This window comes from Schistosoma mansoni, chromosome 4, assembly GCF_000237925.1.
Source record: "Schistosoma mansoni strain Puerto Rico chromosome 4, complete genome".
Taxonomy (NCBI): Eukaryota; Metazoa; Platyhelminthes; class Trematoda; order Strigeidida; family Schistosomatidae; genus Schistosoma; species Schistosoma mansoni.
This window is the reverse complement of record NC_031498.1, coordinates 20,382,387-20,402,295: the sequence shown is the minus strand read 5'-3', so window position 1 is coordinate 20,402,295 and position 19,909 is coordinate 20,382,387. Positions and strand designations below refer to the sequence as shown.

At 38.1% G+C, this 19,909-nt stretch overlaps 1 protein-coding gene across 1 annotated transcript; it reads right to left on the bottom strand.

The window, feature by feature from the left end:
* Positions 1-4,485: 4,485 nt before the first annotated feature.
* Smp_210280 (putative beta-1,4-galactosyltransferase) lies at positions 4,486-12,544 on the bottom strand (the record flags this gene model as incomplete). Its single annotated transcript, XM_018797139.1, has 5 exons — positions 4,486-4,567; positions 11,393-11,594; positions 12,212-12,312; positions 12,348-12,500; positions 12,534-12,544. 5 exons carry the CDS (start codon positions 12,542-12,544, stop codon positions 4,486-4,488), a joined length of 549 nt encoding a protein of 182 aa, XP_018652211.1.
* Between the last annotated feature and the right edge of the window lie 7,365 nt (positions 12,545-19,909).

Sequence of the window (19,909 nt, the reverse complement as noted above, 5' to 3'; positions counted from 1 at the left end):
GGTCTATAATGAAGTTAAACAAAAATGGGGATAGTGTACAGCCTTGACGGACACCACTTGAGGTTGTAAAATCAGGTGACAGTTCGCCATAAGCTCTCACTTGACTAGTGGTGTTCGAGTAAAGAGGCCTCAAAAGGTTCATGTAGTTCTGAGGTACACCTTTCAATGACAGACACTGCCACAGAACCTCTCGATCTACAGGGTCAAATGCTACTATTAAGTCAGGAAAATCTATCATTACCTGACACTGATAAGCATGCGTGTGTTCTACAACGTGACGAAAAGTGAATATGTGGTCGATACAGCCACAACCAGGTCTGAAGCCAGCCTGATTTTCTCGTGGTTGCAGTTCACAAGTCTTAGTTAGGCGTCCGGTAATTATTGAGGCCAGTATTTTAGATGCTATGTTAGGCAAACTAATCCCTCTATGGTTATCACAGGATGATTTTGACCCCTTCTTATATATTAGGACAATCAGTGATTATGACCAGTCGGATGGGATTACGTCCAACTCCCATATTTTAGCTAAAATATTATTCAACCTAATCGCTAAAATTTGACCACCATATTTAAGGACATCTGTAGTTAATCCATCTGGACTAGTTGCTCTTCCTCGTTTCGGACTAGCTGTAGCTTTTTGAATTTCAATTAGAGTCGGGGGACCTACTTCAATGTTCCATTCAGGCTGTTTGGGAATGGTGGGTAACCGTAGAGTAGCTGAAGGCCAGCTAAACTGTTCTCTAAAGTGTTCCGCCCATCGTTCTAAACTTCTCGGCTGGAAGCAGATAAGAGTTTTGTCTTTTTCCGAGATCGTTTCACTTACACTTGACTTCTTAATTCCGGTTTCTTTTATTAGTCTGAAGAGTTGTCTGGTGTTGCTTACAGCCACTGCCTTTTCCATCTCTTTTGCTTTCGCTGCCCACCACTGCTCACGATCGTTCCTTAGACTTTCGGTTAACCTAGAACTGATTTGCTTTCGCTCGTCATAGTGTTCAGAGCCTGATGAGTCTACGAGAACCCAACAGTGCAATAGACTTGGAAATCCATTGGTTTTTGTAGCCTTTTGGTTTAAATTACTAATAGATGTTACTGCTGTTCCCACGGCTGTTCGTATATCTTTCCAAGCAGCACCTGAGTCATCCTTGTTAACAGAACTGTCTAAATGTGAACTCAGTTGTTTCTGGAACTTACTTCTGGCTTTTTCGTCCCTCAATTCAATTCTAATGGGTCTCCTTAGTGTGGTTTTTCTGCATCCAGTGAGGAGCAAGCAAATGCCTGTTCGTACTAGGGCATGATCGGAGTCCAAACAGGTACTCCAGAATGAGCGATAGTCTCCTATCGAGCCTCTCCAACGATGACTGATGGCAATATGGTCTATTTGAGTCCATCGTTGGTTTGGTGCAGGTGGTCGCCATGTTAGACGATGTCTCTCCTTAACCTTACGAACCACAGTATATAGATTATGGTAGGTAATAGAAGACTTCAACCATCTAATTAAAGCAAGCTTTGTAAACTAGCTTCTTTATTTATTTTTGTAACCCACGAAACTAATCTAACATAATTAACGTTCAGTTAGTAGTTATATCAAGTAATGTTTGAGAATGATGTGGTTTTAATCTTACGTTCCGAATCAACTCTGGAGTTCGGTGTACCAAGCACGTGATGTTAAATCAACAATGCATCCCCAACCAGCACTACATGCATTGGTGACTGAAATTAGTTAATCTATGTCGATATTAATTTCACTATTGAGCCGCTCAGAAGAAAACAGATGCTCGAATAAGTAATAACCACACTAAATTAAACTAATAACATTAAAAGAGAATTACAGTAACATTATCTCGTACCACATAGGATAACAATTGGATTGATATCAATGTATTTGTTTGTTTTTTCAATTTTTCAAGACTAAACTAAACACCTTTAGCCGTTGTGTGGGTTTCTAGCACAAATCTCTCAAATATCATTCATGGTTTAATCATATTAAATTAGGTATTTGCCGACAAAAGTCGTCTGGAAGTCCTGCTTCGAACCAAATACGAGACGATCAATCTCTGATGAAACATTTAGGGGCATCATTAAAAAGCACTTTATCACTCAACCTTCAAACGTTCGAGTGGTCAAAACAATTTGCCTGAATTCATACTAACTCCGTATAATATTTTCAAAGGCGGAATAGTGGGGAAAAACAAAGGAATCCCCACCTATAAAACACACTGCGTTCGCTTCCCATTATCTTGTGAATAATCTGAAGTTTAAAATTTACATAAATATCTGTACCACATTATTCAAATGAAAGCTTACAAAAACAATGGAAGAGGGTTCTCAAAACGGTGATGCTTTGTAATTCAGGAAGAGATTAAGTAGCAATACTGTCGCATATCATTGACACACAATCTTCCAATTCATAGATATTGTATAGAATTTTTATCAAGTTCAATTAAAAGATGAATCCGGTCTTCTAGAAGTGACGAGGAAAGTTATGAAGCAAAGATATAGCCAGTGTTGCATCATCAATTTTTTATCCAGTTCAGTTTTACAAACCACACCAAGTTAAACGAACTCAGTTTAATTAAATCAGGGCTGTTAGGCTAAACCTCAGGAAAAAGCACTGACCGATCTATGTCAAATAACATCTTTAATAAAAGTCTTGATATAACCAATCTGTCTAGAGTAAAGACGGTCTATTCATACAGGATCCCATAAACATCTGTTAATAAAAAGAATGTCTGATAAAACAGTGGAAATATGCTGAGGTACCAATGCTCTATATTAATAAAAAGTAGGGACATTCGTATTTTGATCACAGATAAGTCATACTTACTAGCTTTAACTGAAAACTGTCTTCAAGTGTACTTGTGAACACTGGTAGGAATTCAAAGGGTATAACTACAATTATCTTACTTAATCAAACTTTCATAATTGTACAGTTGGAGACAATGGTTTGAAGGGGTGGAAAATAATGAATTTTTCAAGAGGGTTTTCGACAGCTTAAGCAAGGTTTTTTTTTAAATACAGTTTACAAAATAAAAACCATTTTTACCTAGTGTGATTTGTAAGAGTAATTGATAAACATGACCGAATTTCCGAAAATGCCATTTCCTAGAGCTTACAAGGAATCCTTACATGATGGTTAGAATAGATAAAAGTCAAAGCAATGTCAGAGATAAACACCACTTAAGTAAGTAATAATAATTTATGAGTGAACCCCTTCGCACAAATGCTTTATTAGAAGTCGACAGAAATAAAGTAAGTACAACTGCCGTGATGAGGACCTTAAGAAGTCGTAGAGCTCAGGACAGTGAGATGATAAAACGTATGTTCGCTGTATAGCATTATTAAGGGTACACTTTTAGAGTGAGGAATATTCATGAAAGATTGGTTCAAAAACTGGTTTTGAATTTTAAATAATTCCAAACCTTCAATTTTAAGTAATTTGAGACCCTCAATTTTATGGTGCGATTTCTCGAACCCGATCCAACGCAAAATGATACTTTTGATATACCTGGATTAAAAGTGAAGTGTGACGAGGTGACTGAAAATCTTGTCTCCAGATAAACAAGCCATAGCCTAAAAGCATTTTAATAAGGTCATTTATTTATCGGAACATTAGCACTAAGCTTCCCGTGTTAAACTGACATTGAGAGATACATCAAAATAAATGTTAGGAAAAACCGTTGTAACATTTTAATTTATAGAGAGGATTTATTCATGCTGTTTTAAACATGAAAACGAATACAGATAAAAATACAACAAGCAGCTGGGAACATCGAATAGATTAAAACGTTAAAAATACGGAATTTTTTAGAGTCATTTATATTTAGCAAGATAAGTTAGAGATCTAATCACAGGATAGCAGTTGAAGTACTGGCAGATTCAGTCCGAGTGATTTTAATTTGCTACCATTCGGCTACAGTTTGTAAAATGGCACATCAGCCCCGTTACTTTTTTCAGAAACTACAAAGGATCCTAATGGATAAGTTATTTTAGGAAATTATAGATGGTAACCCAGAAAAGTATATTTTAAGATAAAACATTAGTCGGAACTAAACAGTCAGTAAATTTTAACAAACCTAGATAAAATCAAGGGAGGAATAAAACTGGATGGATGCCAAGCTAAAAATTTAGAAGTGGTTAGGATTTAAATATTTGTAAATCAATAGTTATTAAGTTTAATGAGCAGTGCTGTTTGAAGTGACAACAGGACGAAAACTGTAACGCATTCAGACATGATAAGAGCACCCAAAAAAGTAGACTAGGGAACGTGATATGTTATGTGAGAGCAAAACAGATATAATCATTAGAATAACCAGCAAATAATTTTAAAAAATCTGTCAATAAAAGGACAAAAGATTTCACACCAAAAGTTTATTTATAAACTCAGATATTATCACTTCGGCAAGTACATTAGAAATCATTCAAGGAAGTGATCACAAGGTCTATGTACAAATAAGAATGTACTTAGAGTTCTTTTAACAAAGTCAATTATCGTACGCCTTTAAGACGCCATAATCCATCATTCAAATAATGTACATTTTTGACCCCAATGCCACTGTTGGTTGATAAGCTATTGGAATAGAAAGGAGAGAACAATCGTAGAAGAGCAAATGTTAAAACCATTTTAAGAATGCAGTTAGTTTACTTAGCTTTTATGATTTCAGTAAATTAATTTTAAACATCAACAATTTTAAAAATTTTAAACATTCAATCTTATGTATGCAGGAAAACTTTTCAACATCACAACCAAATAAAAATAAAAATTTCATCCCAAAAAATTAACCAGTGATTTGTAAATCCGACACAAACATCTCATTGAAATATGATATAAAACGTGGCACAAATCCATGAAGTCACTGACAATTGGACTGAGTCATGTTGGTAGGTGTAGACTACCTGGTTGGGATTCGCGAGATGATAGCAACCGATGGTTAGAGACCTTGAATGACATGGCTCAAAATCGTTTACAATGGCGTAGATGCATCCACTCTTTGTGTTCTCCCAAATTCTAATCTGAATTCTTCATGTCCCTATCTTTTTTCTCTTTTCAAATTTATTTCACTGGATTATACTCCTTGAATAACATCTTCAAACCCTAATCTTTCACATTGCTGCTTAAACTCTTACTACTTCTACCACTATGGGATTTGAATCGACAACTGCATCTCTGTGCTAATGTGGTATGGCAACTCGAACTGATGTACGTACGCACGAAGTTCTATGTTGTGACTGACTGATATAAAATTGAAGGTTTTGACTTAATAAAGAAAATGTGTGGCCAAGAAGCCCGATTTAAGCTTATCATCTTAAAAAAAACTAGCAGGAGTAAAGTCAAGAACACTGGCAATTGTGAATAATAAATTAGACCTGTTTTTTGGTTTTACTAAATATTTTTGTTTCGTTTCTTCATAGTACTTAAGCTTGTGCCAATTATATTTGCTTACTTACTTACTTTTTCTAATAGTGACTCACACTGAGTCACGAAACGTCAGAAATTTAATTTTCTGGTCACTGAGACACAACAAATATATCATTTTTATTACTAACAATCCACCCGATACTCGTTTTATTCCAAATTATCAAATAAAACTTATTGATAGATGTAAAGCTTCCATCTCAATACACAGAGAAATTACTGAAAATATGGTGAATAAAAATGTCACGACTACCTCTCGAGCTAAAAATCATAAGTACTGACATTAGTTTGATATGTAGGCACTTTTCATCACGGATCGACAACAGTTAGGTTACAATTGAAAGCCAAGGGACTTAACTGTTTTACCTATATATATGATTCCTAAGCAATGGACATAATTTAAACAGGTGAACTTACACTACCATATCTTACAGAGTGCTACCCATAAACCAGAATTTTAATCCAATGGTTTACATTTTTACTTTAATCTACCAGCGATATTTTGAAATAGTCGTCGGTGATCAATTAATTTGCTCTCGATATGGTTGGACTCCATAATTAAGACAGAATATATTCTTGAATTAGATGCTGGTGAATACAGATTTATAGTTTCATTTAGACATTTGTGGACATTAGCTGAATTCGTAGATGGTGACGGTGTTGTGCTTACGATAACAACAGTTATCATTATGTTTACATGTTCAATACCAGGTAATTGATACAGCATGAGCTGCAGGGGCTCCTGTCCGATGTCGAACCTCCTCAACAATCGTTGACAGGGGTATGGTATGTTTGCGTCGATCACTAAGTTGGTTACCGAACCACACGTCTTTCTCTATTCTCAAAATTGGTACTTGCTGGAAACAAACTGCTAGTTGACTACATATAGAACAGACTAATATCATATGTTAATCAAACTTCGATGTTCAAATCAAGCCTTGCAAAACATGGACAATGGAAATATGTATTAAACATACACAGAATCTAATCGTCAACTTACGATTTAGAATATTTAGGAATTAAACAGAGATATTGAAATATATAAAATGTACACTGGTGTTTAAATATTATTTACATACATGGTGAAACAGACCAAGAGCATTTTCTAAAACACCAACCATCATGAATTTATTTGTGTGGACTAGGATGCTGTCTGGGTGCTTAAACCAAACCAGGTGAGCCTGTAGAATAATGGTGCGTGTTCAAAATGCGGCTCACCAACTTTGTAGAGGATTAATTCCTCTATATCTGACTCCAATAAATAAATATCCCGCTAACTGAATATTTACTGCAGGCTAAATCTCCTAGTAGAATTACGGGTTTACTCGAGATTATTCAAAAGCCTGAACACCAGTTATAGAGTTAGTTTACTATTGAAGCTCAGTAAAAATCCGCAAGCGTACAGATAGCAAGCACACCGGGAAAACAAGTGAGTGTGTGTGTGAGTGTTAAAAATCCATATATATTTTTGAGTGTTAATGGATTGTGGATAAATTATTGATTGTCTTTGTTTACAACCAATGAGAGAACAGATCAAAGATTGACGTGCAGACACATGCGCTCAATCAGACTCACACATAAATTTACAGTGGGTTAAATGTTAGGATTACAGAGAGCACACAAAAAATACAGTAGTTGAATGGGCTCGCTACAAGCCCCCCCCCCGAGCCTTTGGCCTAGAGGCTCGGTCTACATGATAGCGGAGCAAAGTCACAAGACGGAGTCCCATTGTAGCCGGTGTCTAGAATAGATTCATCTGCCGTTTGAGCCTATATATATTATTGGATTGGAATTAAGGTTTTCTAACCCCTCCTGGGTAGGCCATTCAATATCCACGGTCCCTGTTTAGGCGCTAGAGGTTCATTTTTAGTCCTCTTACTTTCGTAAGAAAACAATCTCGAAGCGTGACCTTCCCACCACGAGCTATAAACGTGTGGCCGTACGAGAGCATTTAGTGAGGCAGAGGACTTTCTCTTATAATAAACTATGCTTGTTCACTTATTTTACATTGAACTTAACTCCTTTATTTCTTTGTAATTTCAATGATTTGTCTACATGACGCATAATTTTTTGGTGCTCAGTTGTACTTTAATTTTCGTGTCTCAAATTAATAAAAGCACTGATTGTAACATAGTGGTTTGATATGGGAAACCAAATCATAGTGTCAGCAAACAACATACTCTTCAAGATAAGAAAAATATACTGCATGAATATCAATTTCGTTGCTGGATTATTTATTTATTTAAACACATACATATTGGTACAAAAGGGCACCAGATACATATGCGACACACAAAACAATGAAAATAGGAAGAGAAAGGATGAAAAAATAAGGGGGACTGAAGTGTACAACCGGAAGACTCTTTCAGTTAAGAAAGTTAGAACCACTCTTTATGAAGAAAGTAAAAGAAGGTTACAGCAGGCTCGCCACTGGCTTCTATTCTGAGCCATATCTGATAACGTCTCTAGCCACTGTGTTGCACCATCTCTCGCGCCCCAGCCAGGGAGTCGTGAAGGACCAACAGAAGCTAACCCTTTGCAGCTTTCTTTCATACCACGACACCATGTCATACACTAACCACCTCTCCGCTTTTTCCAACCAGTCCCAGAGTCGGCAAATAATGCACGACGTGGAAGTCTCTGGGACGACATTCGTAGAACATGTCCAAGCCACCGAAGTCGGTGTTTCGAGATGGTGACACCAATTGAATTATCGTCTTTGCGCCCGAACACACGATGCCGAACCTCTGCATTACTAACATGGTGTTGCCACTGGATGTCAGCAATCCTTTGGAGACGACGATGATCGAACACAGAGAGTTGTCTAACATCTTCAACTCGGAGAGGCCAGGTTTCACAAGCATAGAGCAAAACTGCTCTCACCGACGCGTTGTAGATCCGACCCTCTACAGCCAGATTAACATCACGAAGGCGCCAAAGATGGCCCAGATTGGCATAAGCCGCTCTGGCTTTCCTTATACGTGCATCAATCTCATCACTCACGCCACCACCAGCACCTATGTAGCTACCTAGATACACGAACTTCTCAACTACTTCAATCTGCTCACCATCTAGGGTGAGTACAGGATGAGGATCCTGCCAGTCTTGTAGGAGTACTTTGCACTTCGAAGGTGCAAAGCACATACCGTACTTGCGGACACTGATTGCCAACTGATTAAGTGCGGATTGCATACCTTGGGCATTATCGCACAGTAAGACAATATCATCCGCATACTCGAGGTCGAGAAGTCGTTCTCCAGGCAACAGATCCACACCGCCATTACTTACATACATCAGAGCTGTTTCTAGGATGTCATCGATGGCAAAGTTGAAGAGGAATGGTGAGACTGGGCAACCCTGCCTAACCCCGCTGCTTGAATGAAACAAGGGAGAAAGGTGGTTGTATGCCCTCACTCTGCCTGAGGTGTTAGTGTACAGGGCCTTTAAGATGTTAATAAACTTCTCAGGCACACCCTTCTTCAATAGACAATCCCAGAGAACAGTCCTGTCCAACGAATCGAAGACAGCCCTGATATCAAGAAACACTACGATTGTTGGCCAGTGATAAGTATGACGGTGTTCTAACATTTGGCGGAGGGTGAAGATATGATCAATGCATCCTCGACCAGAACGAAAACCAGCCTGCTCCTCGCTAGTCAGTCTTTCTCGGGTTTTAAACAACCTACGAAGAATGACAGAAGCCAATAGTTTGGACGCAATCGGAAGTAGACTTATCCCCCGATAGTTGTTACAGGAACAAAGTGAACTCTTTTTAAAGATAGGGACGACTATCGACTCATTCCATGATGCTGGAACATTTTCTTGCTCCCAAACCTTTGTAAACAACACAGTCAATTCCTTTGTCAGAAGGTCACCACCATCTTTAAAAAGAGCCGGAGGTAAGTCATCTGGGCCCGGCGATTTGTAGCGCTTCAAGAGTTGGAGTTCCTTGCGGACTTCCGCCTCGTTTGGTGGATCAGTCGTCACCGGCCATGGGGGGCAGGACAAACTGGTCGATGTTGCCGGAGCAACAGGCCAGTTGAACTGCCCTTCAAAAAATTCCGCCCGTCGTCCAAGACGTCGAGAGATGTTAGTGATTGGCATACCGTCATCCTCGTAGATTGTTTCACTCACACCAGACTTCTTGATGTCAGTGGCTCGGATGAATTGGAAGAGCTTCCGGCAGTTACCAGATGCAGCTGCTGCTTCCATCTCATTAGCACGCTCCGACCACCAGGCTTCTCGGTCCTTACGCAAGCTTTGCCCAATTTCACTAATTAATAGCCTTCGTTTGTGGTCAAACTCACGGTCACCCGGAGTAAACCGACGGGCTTCGATCAGTTGTAAGTAGCCAGAAGAAACCCAGTGCTTATAAGCGGGACGAAGCCGCAAGCGGCTTTACTCACCATTTTCATGGCGTCATGAAGTTGTAACCAATGCTCATCTACACTTTTCGGTGGGATGCTAGCTAGCCTAGAAGCTAGATCGGCTCGATACTTACTTGCAACAGAAGTTGCAGCCAGTTTACTAACATCAATCTGTTGATGGTGGTCAATCCTTCGGCCACTGAAAAGCTAAGATTGGCGCAGACCAGGGCATGATCAGACTCCAGATAGGTACTCAAAAAGGAGCGGAAGAGAAAAATCTAACGTGTATGGTGATATTTAAATAAGAAGCAGTGAAGAATTTGATCTAATTCTAGTGTTACGGAGCAACAGTAAAACTAAGATTAAGAATTAATGTGGCAATTATATAACACAGTGAAAATAGTGAAAAAAAATTGTTCCCAGAATGATTAGGTGAAAGCTAGGAAATTATATTATCACTCATTGTATTCCCTCAAACTGTGAGATTAAAATTGCTTCATATGTCTTTTTTCCTGTACTATGTTCTTATATACAACAAATCCTTTATATATTACCACCACTAAATTAACTACTATGAATTTGGTGTTTATCTTGTTGTGCTAATGAGGTATGGCAACTTGGACCGATGCAAATGTGTGCCTGATCCTACGTTATAGCTGACTGACTGACTGATGTTATCAACTACCAAAACAGATAATGGTAATGACTAGGAAACAGGTTACTGTATGTTTTCGACACAAAAAGAAATACCAACTAATAACAATAATTCATTTTTGTACTGGTTGCTTGGATCCTCCCATTGATTTTTAGGATTGCAGTTGATTAGTTTCCTATGGACATGCTTGCATCCTGTAATGTCAAACTTTTAACAACTGTATTGGTCAGAATTGTCAGACTTCACAACAGTACACTGAACGTTATTCAGCACAGGGCATATATATGACATCGAGTGTGAAGAAGCAGCTTAATGGCTAAATCCCTTAGTTTTCAATTAACTCTTTTTCACCTACTTCGCTGGGGAAAGAGAGGTCCTGAAAGTAAGTAATTAATCGTCATACTGATTTTCAGGATCGTTGGACACCATGTAGGCTCTATACAACCCAAAAAGCACGGCTTCATTCTGTAGTGCAACTAATACACAAGTATAAAGAGTTACAGTTCATCAAGAAAACAATTTTACAGAGTACTTGCTAACGAAAATCCACATCAGAATAAGACCGCTAGCACTTTTCGACATATTTCTGTATAAAGACTGCATAGTGGGGGGGAACTTCAGAACTACACTAAAATGTTTATAAAAAGTACATTTAAAACAAAATCCCCTAAATTCCTTTTATGTTACTGAAAAGTTAATTTTAGCAGTTTGTATATATGAACATCGTTTTTCTCATTAAAGCGTTGACATGAAATAACACTAAACTAAAATGTTATTAAGCCATAAATTAGGTTTCTTCCTACCAGTAATACACTAGGTTTCAAATGTTACGATTCAGACAATTAAGATCAACCAGTTAGTCATATTCAGCATCTTGGTAAGAATCAAAGAGTTTAAAAATACTTTTAAGGTATGTACAAAACACTGTCACATAAATAAAGCTTGTTGAAAACTCACATCTCATCAGTCGATAACAGAGTAATGCCAACTGCGAGTGCATTTGTTTTGCCTTCTGCCATTACAGCAACAACTGACTCTTGAGGAACTTCTGTCATTCGAGCACCGGGTGATGTCAATCCACGACACATAATATTTGATCCATTTAAAACATGCTTGATAGCACCTTTGTCAACTTGTAAATGAGGTAGGATGAAAGGATCTGAAGTTAATAAAGTTTTGTGTATGTTTAGAAAAAGCGGAATGACTCCCTCCAAAGATGAATGCATACTAAAGTGTATTTAACAGACATATGGCTTGATATAAGTTGAGTTTCGAAGACTTAGACAGTTGTCATTAGTTGGTGCTATGGGAAACCCATAGGACCTGACATCTTATTTTCAGGTAGGACGCTTCGACAAATAAACTATCATTCAGGTTGGTGGGTCAGTTAGGGAACATTAAACTATATGAAACTACCAAACGTCAGTTGAAGAAACTGTGAATACGAACACATAAACGTGGTTTTGTGGGTCGAATATACATTTGTCTAAAATAATCTTAAAATCAATGGGTGTTAAGAACTCTCACAAATAACTGATTGAATATTTTCAGATGTCGAAAGCAATCGGGTTATGACTTGAAGTAATTCCAATGAATGCGAGAGCTTAAGCATTGTTGGTTGTTATGCATACGGTCAGACTAAAATTTCTGACGGTCAACTTTTGCTAAAAATAACCATTTAAATCTGTACGACCAAGTTATAAATCAACCAAAACACTCACAAATGTGATTCATCATCATATATTACGTGGGGGATCACAACCAGAAACTACTTACATTTATGAAGTAATCTCAGCGATGGAATAAACGGACCCTCACGTTGTCGGAAAAACATGACTTCACCATCAGAATCTGAATACAAGTCGACATGTTCGTGACTTCATTTGTTTAATATTCAACCCCAGCATCTTACCACTTAATGTGTTTTACAACATCTTTCTTAGGTAAAATCTGATCAACCATTTTACTATCAATGCCATAACCTTCAGTTAGTCGAGTACGCAAAGATTTCACGATAGAGTTCTTCGCATTATTTGTACAGGAAATATCCTCCTTTTCGTCAAACCTACGGAGACGATTAATTATAACTCGATCTCACTTTTTGAACATGTGTAGTTTTATTGGCAGTAATTTGTATTGTAGTGAGGTCAGATGAACCAAGAAAAAGGGACGAAAGTCAGCTGCTGCGGTTTCTGTCCAGTCAGTAAGTACTTTTTGTACTAGGAGAGCACACGAAATAGCTTGGAGTGTTTGAAAAAAGAACGTAAGGTTAGGTGAGTCGACGATACAGCAAGCACAAACGATCCACTTACACTCAATAGTAAAAAGAGATTGACAATGAGCAGTAAAAACATAACCCTAGGACTAAGAAAATCGGATAAATCAAAAGTTAGAGCGAAAAGTTCAAACCACCACACAGCTTAGGACTGAATTTACCTCTCTTTTATTTCGACGACCTTCAGGGACTGGCCTAAAAAATGGGATTAAGTAGGAACTAAAATACAAATGTTATTGAACATATATCTCGGAAATTGAATTTGCTAGCATATACATTAGTACAAAACAGTCAATGTATATTGGGATTGAATGGACATAACTGAACTGGAATAATAATATAATTGGACGAACACAAGAATTAGACCTTGCAGTGGTAAATAGATCCCCGAAATAAATAGTTCTGTAAGTCTTCGATATTTGACGTTGACCTACTTAGTTTTAATGGACACATATAGCTGAATGCTCTCGGTAACGCGCCCGCATCAGATCAGGGGTGTGTAAGCCGTGCTACGCGTCCCTTGAAACTATTAACCAGTCTAGATCAAACGCTTCCCGATACTTCATTGGCCTTTCAAATATGTATTCGAATCGCTTCATTTTTTATTTCTGATTTGGTTGGGTTGGCATAAATGGTTCAAATGGTTGAAGACGGAATAGAAGAAGCTTCCGCTTAACGGGCTTCCGTGTCTAGTAGCAGTGGATCACCAATACCTCTAGGCAAAAACCTAGGTATATGAACGATAATAGAGGAAAAAAAGAATTTGGTCAATCAAAATATGTTATCCTTAGTCCTTAAGAATAAGTCAAGTTTCCTCTTAAAGGACTCCTGGGAGGTCGCTTGAACTAGCTCAGTCGGCAGCGAATTCCAGAATTTAAAAACTCTTACGGAGTAGAAGTTGTGTCTGCAGTCTGTTCTGCTATATAGGGTCTCCAATTTCTGGGTGTTACCCCTTAGGTTAGTGTTATGACTAAGCTTAAGAAGATGTTTAAGGGGATGGCAAGAAGTATTGAGGATACTGTAATTCATAAGAAGGTCACCTCTAAGACGCCTGTACCCTAATGGGTAAATGTTAAGTGACTGGAGGTGCTCCTCATAAGGTTTGAATCTGAGTCCCCGAACTGATTTCACGGCTCGACGTTGTATACGTTCCAGAGTGTCCTTATCCTTTTGGAGGGAGGGAGGAAATACTATGTTCCCGTACTCTAAATGGGGACGAATAAAACTGTTGAAGATTATGTGGAAGGTTCTACCGTCAAACTGGCCAAAAATGCGCTTCAATGTTACCAGTGCAAGGTTTGCTTGAAAGGCGTTTTTGTCACAGTTCGCATACAATTTCAGGTCATAGGGTACCAACACTCCTAAATCTTTTTTGACTTGAGAAAGAGAGGAGTTACCTAAGTTGTAACTATAGTCTGCAACATGTCTCAGATGGACTACTTTACACTTTGAAGTGTTGAAGGTAAGTCCGCATACTTCCATTATAAAGGCGTTACTTGTAAAGTCCTTGTCAAACGCCGAATACCTGTAACATCTCTAACCTCTTTGTAATTAGGTTGGGTTTATATTGGCACTGATATTTAAGGTCACTACCAGTTGTCTGAGAATAGAAACAGTGAAGAGAAAATATCCAGCAATATGCTGTCGTGAAGTCAATCCAGAGCTACATCAGGCTGGTCTAATATATATTTTTCTGATATTAATTCCAACTAATTACAGCATAATTCACTAGGCAGTATGTCTCAAGAAACATTCAATTTCATGCGTCAAAGCTCTCTGTTGTGCTTAGAATTTTACTTGTTCAATTGAGGTTCAGTTGACAGTCTGAACGTCAATACTTGGTGTATGATCACTATATTACAACATCTAGAAGATGGATTCCGTAATCACGTAGAAAATATAGACATCCGAGTAGATATTTCCGAGTATTTATTAGGATTATTATATTTTGCTAGGTACCGTTATCCGTTTGGTCTGTATGAAGCTGTATATTCTGCACGATCAACTTCTGAAGTTATCTAATTGCACGAACTACTGGTTTGAGAAGAAGTAAAACAGCCAGACACGTAGATGAATAGTAAGGACAATACTGAATGATTAAACTCAAATAAACCTGTTGATAAGAACTCGATGAGTTTAGCACAATATATGAAATGCATTTAGACCTGAATATCAAGGGAAACAGAAAGTATAGTTTAAAAAGTGCAAATCCAGCCAATAACTATGTAACATATTATGAGATGTTTGTGGTGACGAGATTTTCGTCTGTATCAAAACTTCAAACTATTGTATTCAAAACATGAACTCATCTTTTTTAGACTGTATTTACCCTTCGTTTGATGTGCATTAAGAGGCTTTAAGGCAGTTGTAGTTGGCTTATTAACGAGTGAGAAAATACGTGGAGAGGTAAATCCCTGTCCTTAACACACTGACCTTTCAACTTTCAGTATTTGATAGTAGAAACTATAGTGCCCACACAAGACGAGGAAGTGAGTTAATAATTTTTTTCGCAATATTTTAAACTTAACAGGAGGTTCACAATAAACTATTAGCCACCCAGCCTGAACTGTTATAGGGTCACAACAACAACAACACCAAACACAAGCAATAGGAATTCTTTTAATTTTCATTGACAAGTCTTTTAATTGGACCAAAGCCCCTCTAATATTCCTAAGAAACGTTTTACCAACCTGAACACAAGAGAAATGGCTCGGAGTGTGAAAAGAACGTATTACTCCAGGATTAGTCCATGCGCTATTTATGGTATGTCAGACAGGCTTGAGCTTCTAGATGTTTCCGGAATCGTACTAAACACAGTTGCAGGGCAAGTAATTGTACAGTAAGAAATGAGAAACATGACTCCTCACCTTCTAGATGTTTCCGAGGTGCTTCTATTCAGCCCTGACTGCTTCTCTGTGTCTTCAGAGACTTTCTGAACTTTTTCAACCAATACTTTAGATCTCAAGAGTTATTAAATTTTAGACTCTCTCACCAAACGTCAAGTGATAGGGGCCTGGAGTTCTCATAAAAATTACTGTATTCTGTTGTACGTCATTCGTTTTTATCCACGGCAGTAGGTAGAGGGGTTGTACATCAGTTGTTCTAAATGTCAGATGTTTTCCGTTAGCATATTAGCCTCAACTGTTTCTACTCATCTCCACTTTTGGATCCGAAGTATGGCTCTTAACCCGTTTCCGTCCTTTATTGGTTACATCCATAATTTCCTCACCTGATTTTAATTTGTGAACTTTAACGCTGATCTACTGAATTACTGATTTACTTGTATTCTCCTTTGCAAGTACGATATCTAGTTCAATGACTGAAAACGGTTCTACTAGTGATGGAGCTATTTCGTATACGTTATATAATACGGTAACGCATTCATTTATACTAGTTCATCATGTTAAACTAGTGTTCAGATCTGTAGAGTGTGTGCTAAAATACTTTGTCGAAGATCCAAAACATTGTCATCTTCTTACAAAACAGTTGAAAGCGATGTCATCAGGCATGAAATTGGTGTTTTGGTGAGGCCGAACACATGAAAAGCAGTTAAAACCATTAATTGTCTCAGATTTTTGGCTCACTGGATAACAACGAAGCTGGAGGGATTTGTAAGCAGTGCTCCTAGACAACATCAACTGTGACTCATAAAATGTTTAAATTATTGTTCGGGAAGTAATAAAAAATGTAGTGAATTGCATTACATTTGCGAGCAATCTGTTCACTCACAGAAGTTTACTGGTCCTGTTAGAGATAAAGTACGAATCGAATCCTACATGTGATACCGTAACTAAGCGACTACACAACTGAATTCAAATAAGTATCGTTACCGTGGAAGAAGAAGCTGTAACTGAATTCGCGAACATATTACATTTGGTATGATGTAGCATAAACCATTCACCGGGCCTATTTGAACAGACGAACGCTACTACAGAATATGGCCTCAAATGACACGTGCTGGCCAGTCAGTTGATCGAAATACTGTTAAGCCCAACTAAACCCATTCAGTGTCAAAAATTACTGTAGGTACCGACTGCCGCAGGGTATGCTGGATAGACAGAAGATTAAAAAGAAAACAGCACATTCAGTTCGTGACCATTGGTGTTGTTACGACTTAAGTTGGTTAGTTAAGAAATGAACTCAAACATATAAATATATTTTAAAACAATTAGGTCCAAGTATTCATTGACGTCCTTATTTTGGACAGGAATTATATTGCCTATTATCTTATATTGGATGTTGAGAAGCTTTCTGTGTTTGGAAAGATATTTTTGCGCTCCACTGTATACATATCACGAGCTAAATAAAGACTATTCGGCTAGTAGTTTGGCTTCCTCTACCAATAGAACAAGGGATACTCAAAGGCACGAAAGTGATGGGCTCTGTATTGAATACAAATTCGATTTCTGTCTTCATAATAACATTTATATTTTACCTAGTCGTAGAAGTAGACCTTCTGGTTATCTTTAAAAAAGGTTTGATATATATATATATTTATACATGGTCTTTTTATCTCATGGTATTCGTCATTACTATACCCCTTTTGTATAATTAGTGGGCGATAACACAGTGAGTGAAGCAGTCCTAAAGCAAGGATGGATACGAACTCTCCCATGTGACGTATAACGCTGTCTAGATGCTAAATAACTAGGAACCTCTTCATGTCATTTAGCTGGTATTGCAGATAGAATAGTGGGAAGAGGTCCTCCAACTGCATTAGGTACGATACATCATAAACAAAAAGAGAACTCATCAAAAGAGTCTGTCATGGCAGAACTCATTGTGAGTGGTAAACGTTTTACAAAGGCTATCACCAAAATACAAATGGGTCATAGAAACAGGAGCAGGTCACTAGAACAACCGAGATCCAAGTCACATAGCGGGTCACAGACTTCCAGATAATCAGTACAGTATTGTTGGCGTCACTAGAAGTTTGTTATCAGATCAACCGAATTCAGCCAACCATGTGGTTGGCCTAAATAGACTCTCAAGAATTCGGAAAACGAATAACCCCTCCCCAGATGGCGACAACTGAGGAGGAGTGTCTAAACAGTCACTTCTTTTGCGTTAGAGACAGGAATTCGTGCTTAAACCTTTTGGTGGATACTGGTACTGCTCTTAGTGTCATTCCTCAGAACAAGACTAAACTGGGTCTTCAGTTACGCTTCAATTTGCTAAGAAAACTAAAATTGCGACGTTTGAGCAGAAAACTATGAGGCTAGACTTGAGGTTTTGGAGGCAATTCACATGATAATCCTGAGAATCGACTTATTAGAGGGGTATGAACTTCTAGTCAACACATGAAAATCGACACTTGAAATGAGAGAAACTTTGAGTCATACAAAAGGTAAAGAGAGTCACACCACTTCTCTAAATTTGATACAAATTCCGTCAGTGACAACTGCGAAATTCCAGGATATACTCGCGAATTTTCCAGACCTAACTAAACCAAACTCTCTGCCTTCCCAAAGTAAACTAAATGTAAGCCATATGATAAAAGCTGGAGGCGCACCCAGGAGACTAGCGTCAGATAAGCTTAAAATCGCTAGATTTGGATTCCACTACATGTCTGATGGTCGGTGGGTAACCCCTCGCATATGGTCCCAAAGAGAAATTTAGGTGATTGGTGACCGTTCGAGAATTGCAAAGCTCACAACTGTCAACTCCATCAGTCATGTGCTAGATGCCCCATATCCAAGATATTACAAATGGCTCTCAGGGTATGAACATATTTATTAAAGTTAGCCAGGGTATATCACAATATCCCGACACCTGAGGAAAACATCCCCAAGTCAGTTATTACTAAACCTTTCGGATTGTTCGAGTTTGCACTCACTCCATTCAGTCTGAGGAACGCGGCGCAAACATTTCAAAGATTTATGAGCAAACCACTTCGAGGTATAGATTTTGTACCGAGGTATATAGACGATATGATTATGCTCAGTCCGGACTTAAAATCATACGAATACTATATGAGAGCAGTTTTAAAACGGCTGGATAAAGATGGAATGGACATACATCAAAGTAAGCGTGTTTTCGGTGTCCAAACTCTAGAATTTCTCGGACACACAATGAGCCCAGAGGGGATTACACTGATCATAGAAGAGGTGGACACCATCATGTAACACTTTGCACCATGTTCTGTAACACAACTAAGAAGTTTTCTGGGTCTAATTAACTTTCATCGAAGATCTGTTACAACCTGTGAAATCCAATTGTTATATCTTGTGACCCGCCTATTAAAGAGCAGTGATTTATACATCGGAACAGTGACACACGAAGCCTGTACGAGCAGTCTACAACACCTGTCGGTCCTGCTATTTGTTTAGCCCAGCCAGTTAGGCCCAGAACACCAACAACAGCCTCTGCAATATGAATCATTACTCTCAAATATACTGGGTTTATATAACAAACAAAACTGACCGCATCGTACCGCAAAATAGAGAATAACACTCGTACAGGATTCAGCTAAATGTTGCTGTGAATAAGGGAGATAGAAATTAATGGACTGAAGATAACTCAAGAACAGTAAATTGTAGAATAACAGTCTATCAGACAAAATAAATCTTATAATAAGAGGGATATGAATATGAATTGTTTAGTTAGTTGACAACTGTACAATAAAAATATGCACATAGTATTGGTTCATAAACAGATCCCAATGTTACCGTCCACTATTCTTATCGGGACATAACAAGTTCGATACCCGGTCATGCACAATTAATGCAACCTTTGACAAATTCTGTTAAGGGAAAACCAAGAGAATTTGAGCTAACTGTTGAGGCTGTCTATTCATCGTATTCGCTCTTTTTTTTTATCATTTTGCAGTTACCCTGCAAATGAAAAGAATGAAAATGTAAATGTATGTTGAAATACGCTCGTTCCTGGATGAGCGAACAAAAAAATCCTATATAAACGCATGTACATACCAAGTGACAGAGTTTTGCACTGTTCTTTGAACCCTGATAACAGCCGATCGAAAAGATAGGACAGAAACCAAATACTTGTAGCTGAACTCTTGACTAAACAACTTTGGCTAGAAGGTTGGACAACTTTGGAATGAAAAGACTGAAATTTGCCACTGATCTCACGTTGAAGATGTGTACCACTCGCAGGTCACTGCTCAAGTAAGTATCCTATACTGTAAAAATACCATAAGTATTCGGAGTTTGCCAACGCCTTTACCAGTAACAGCTTTA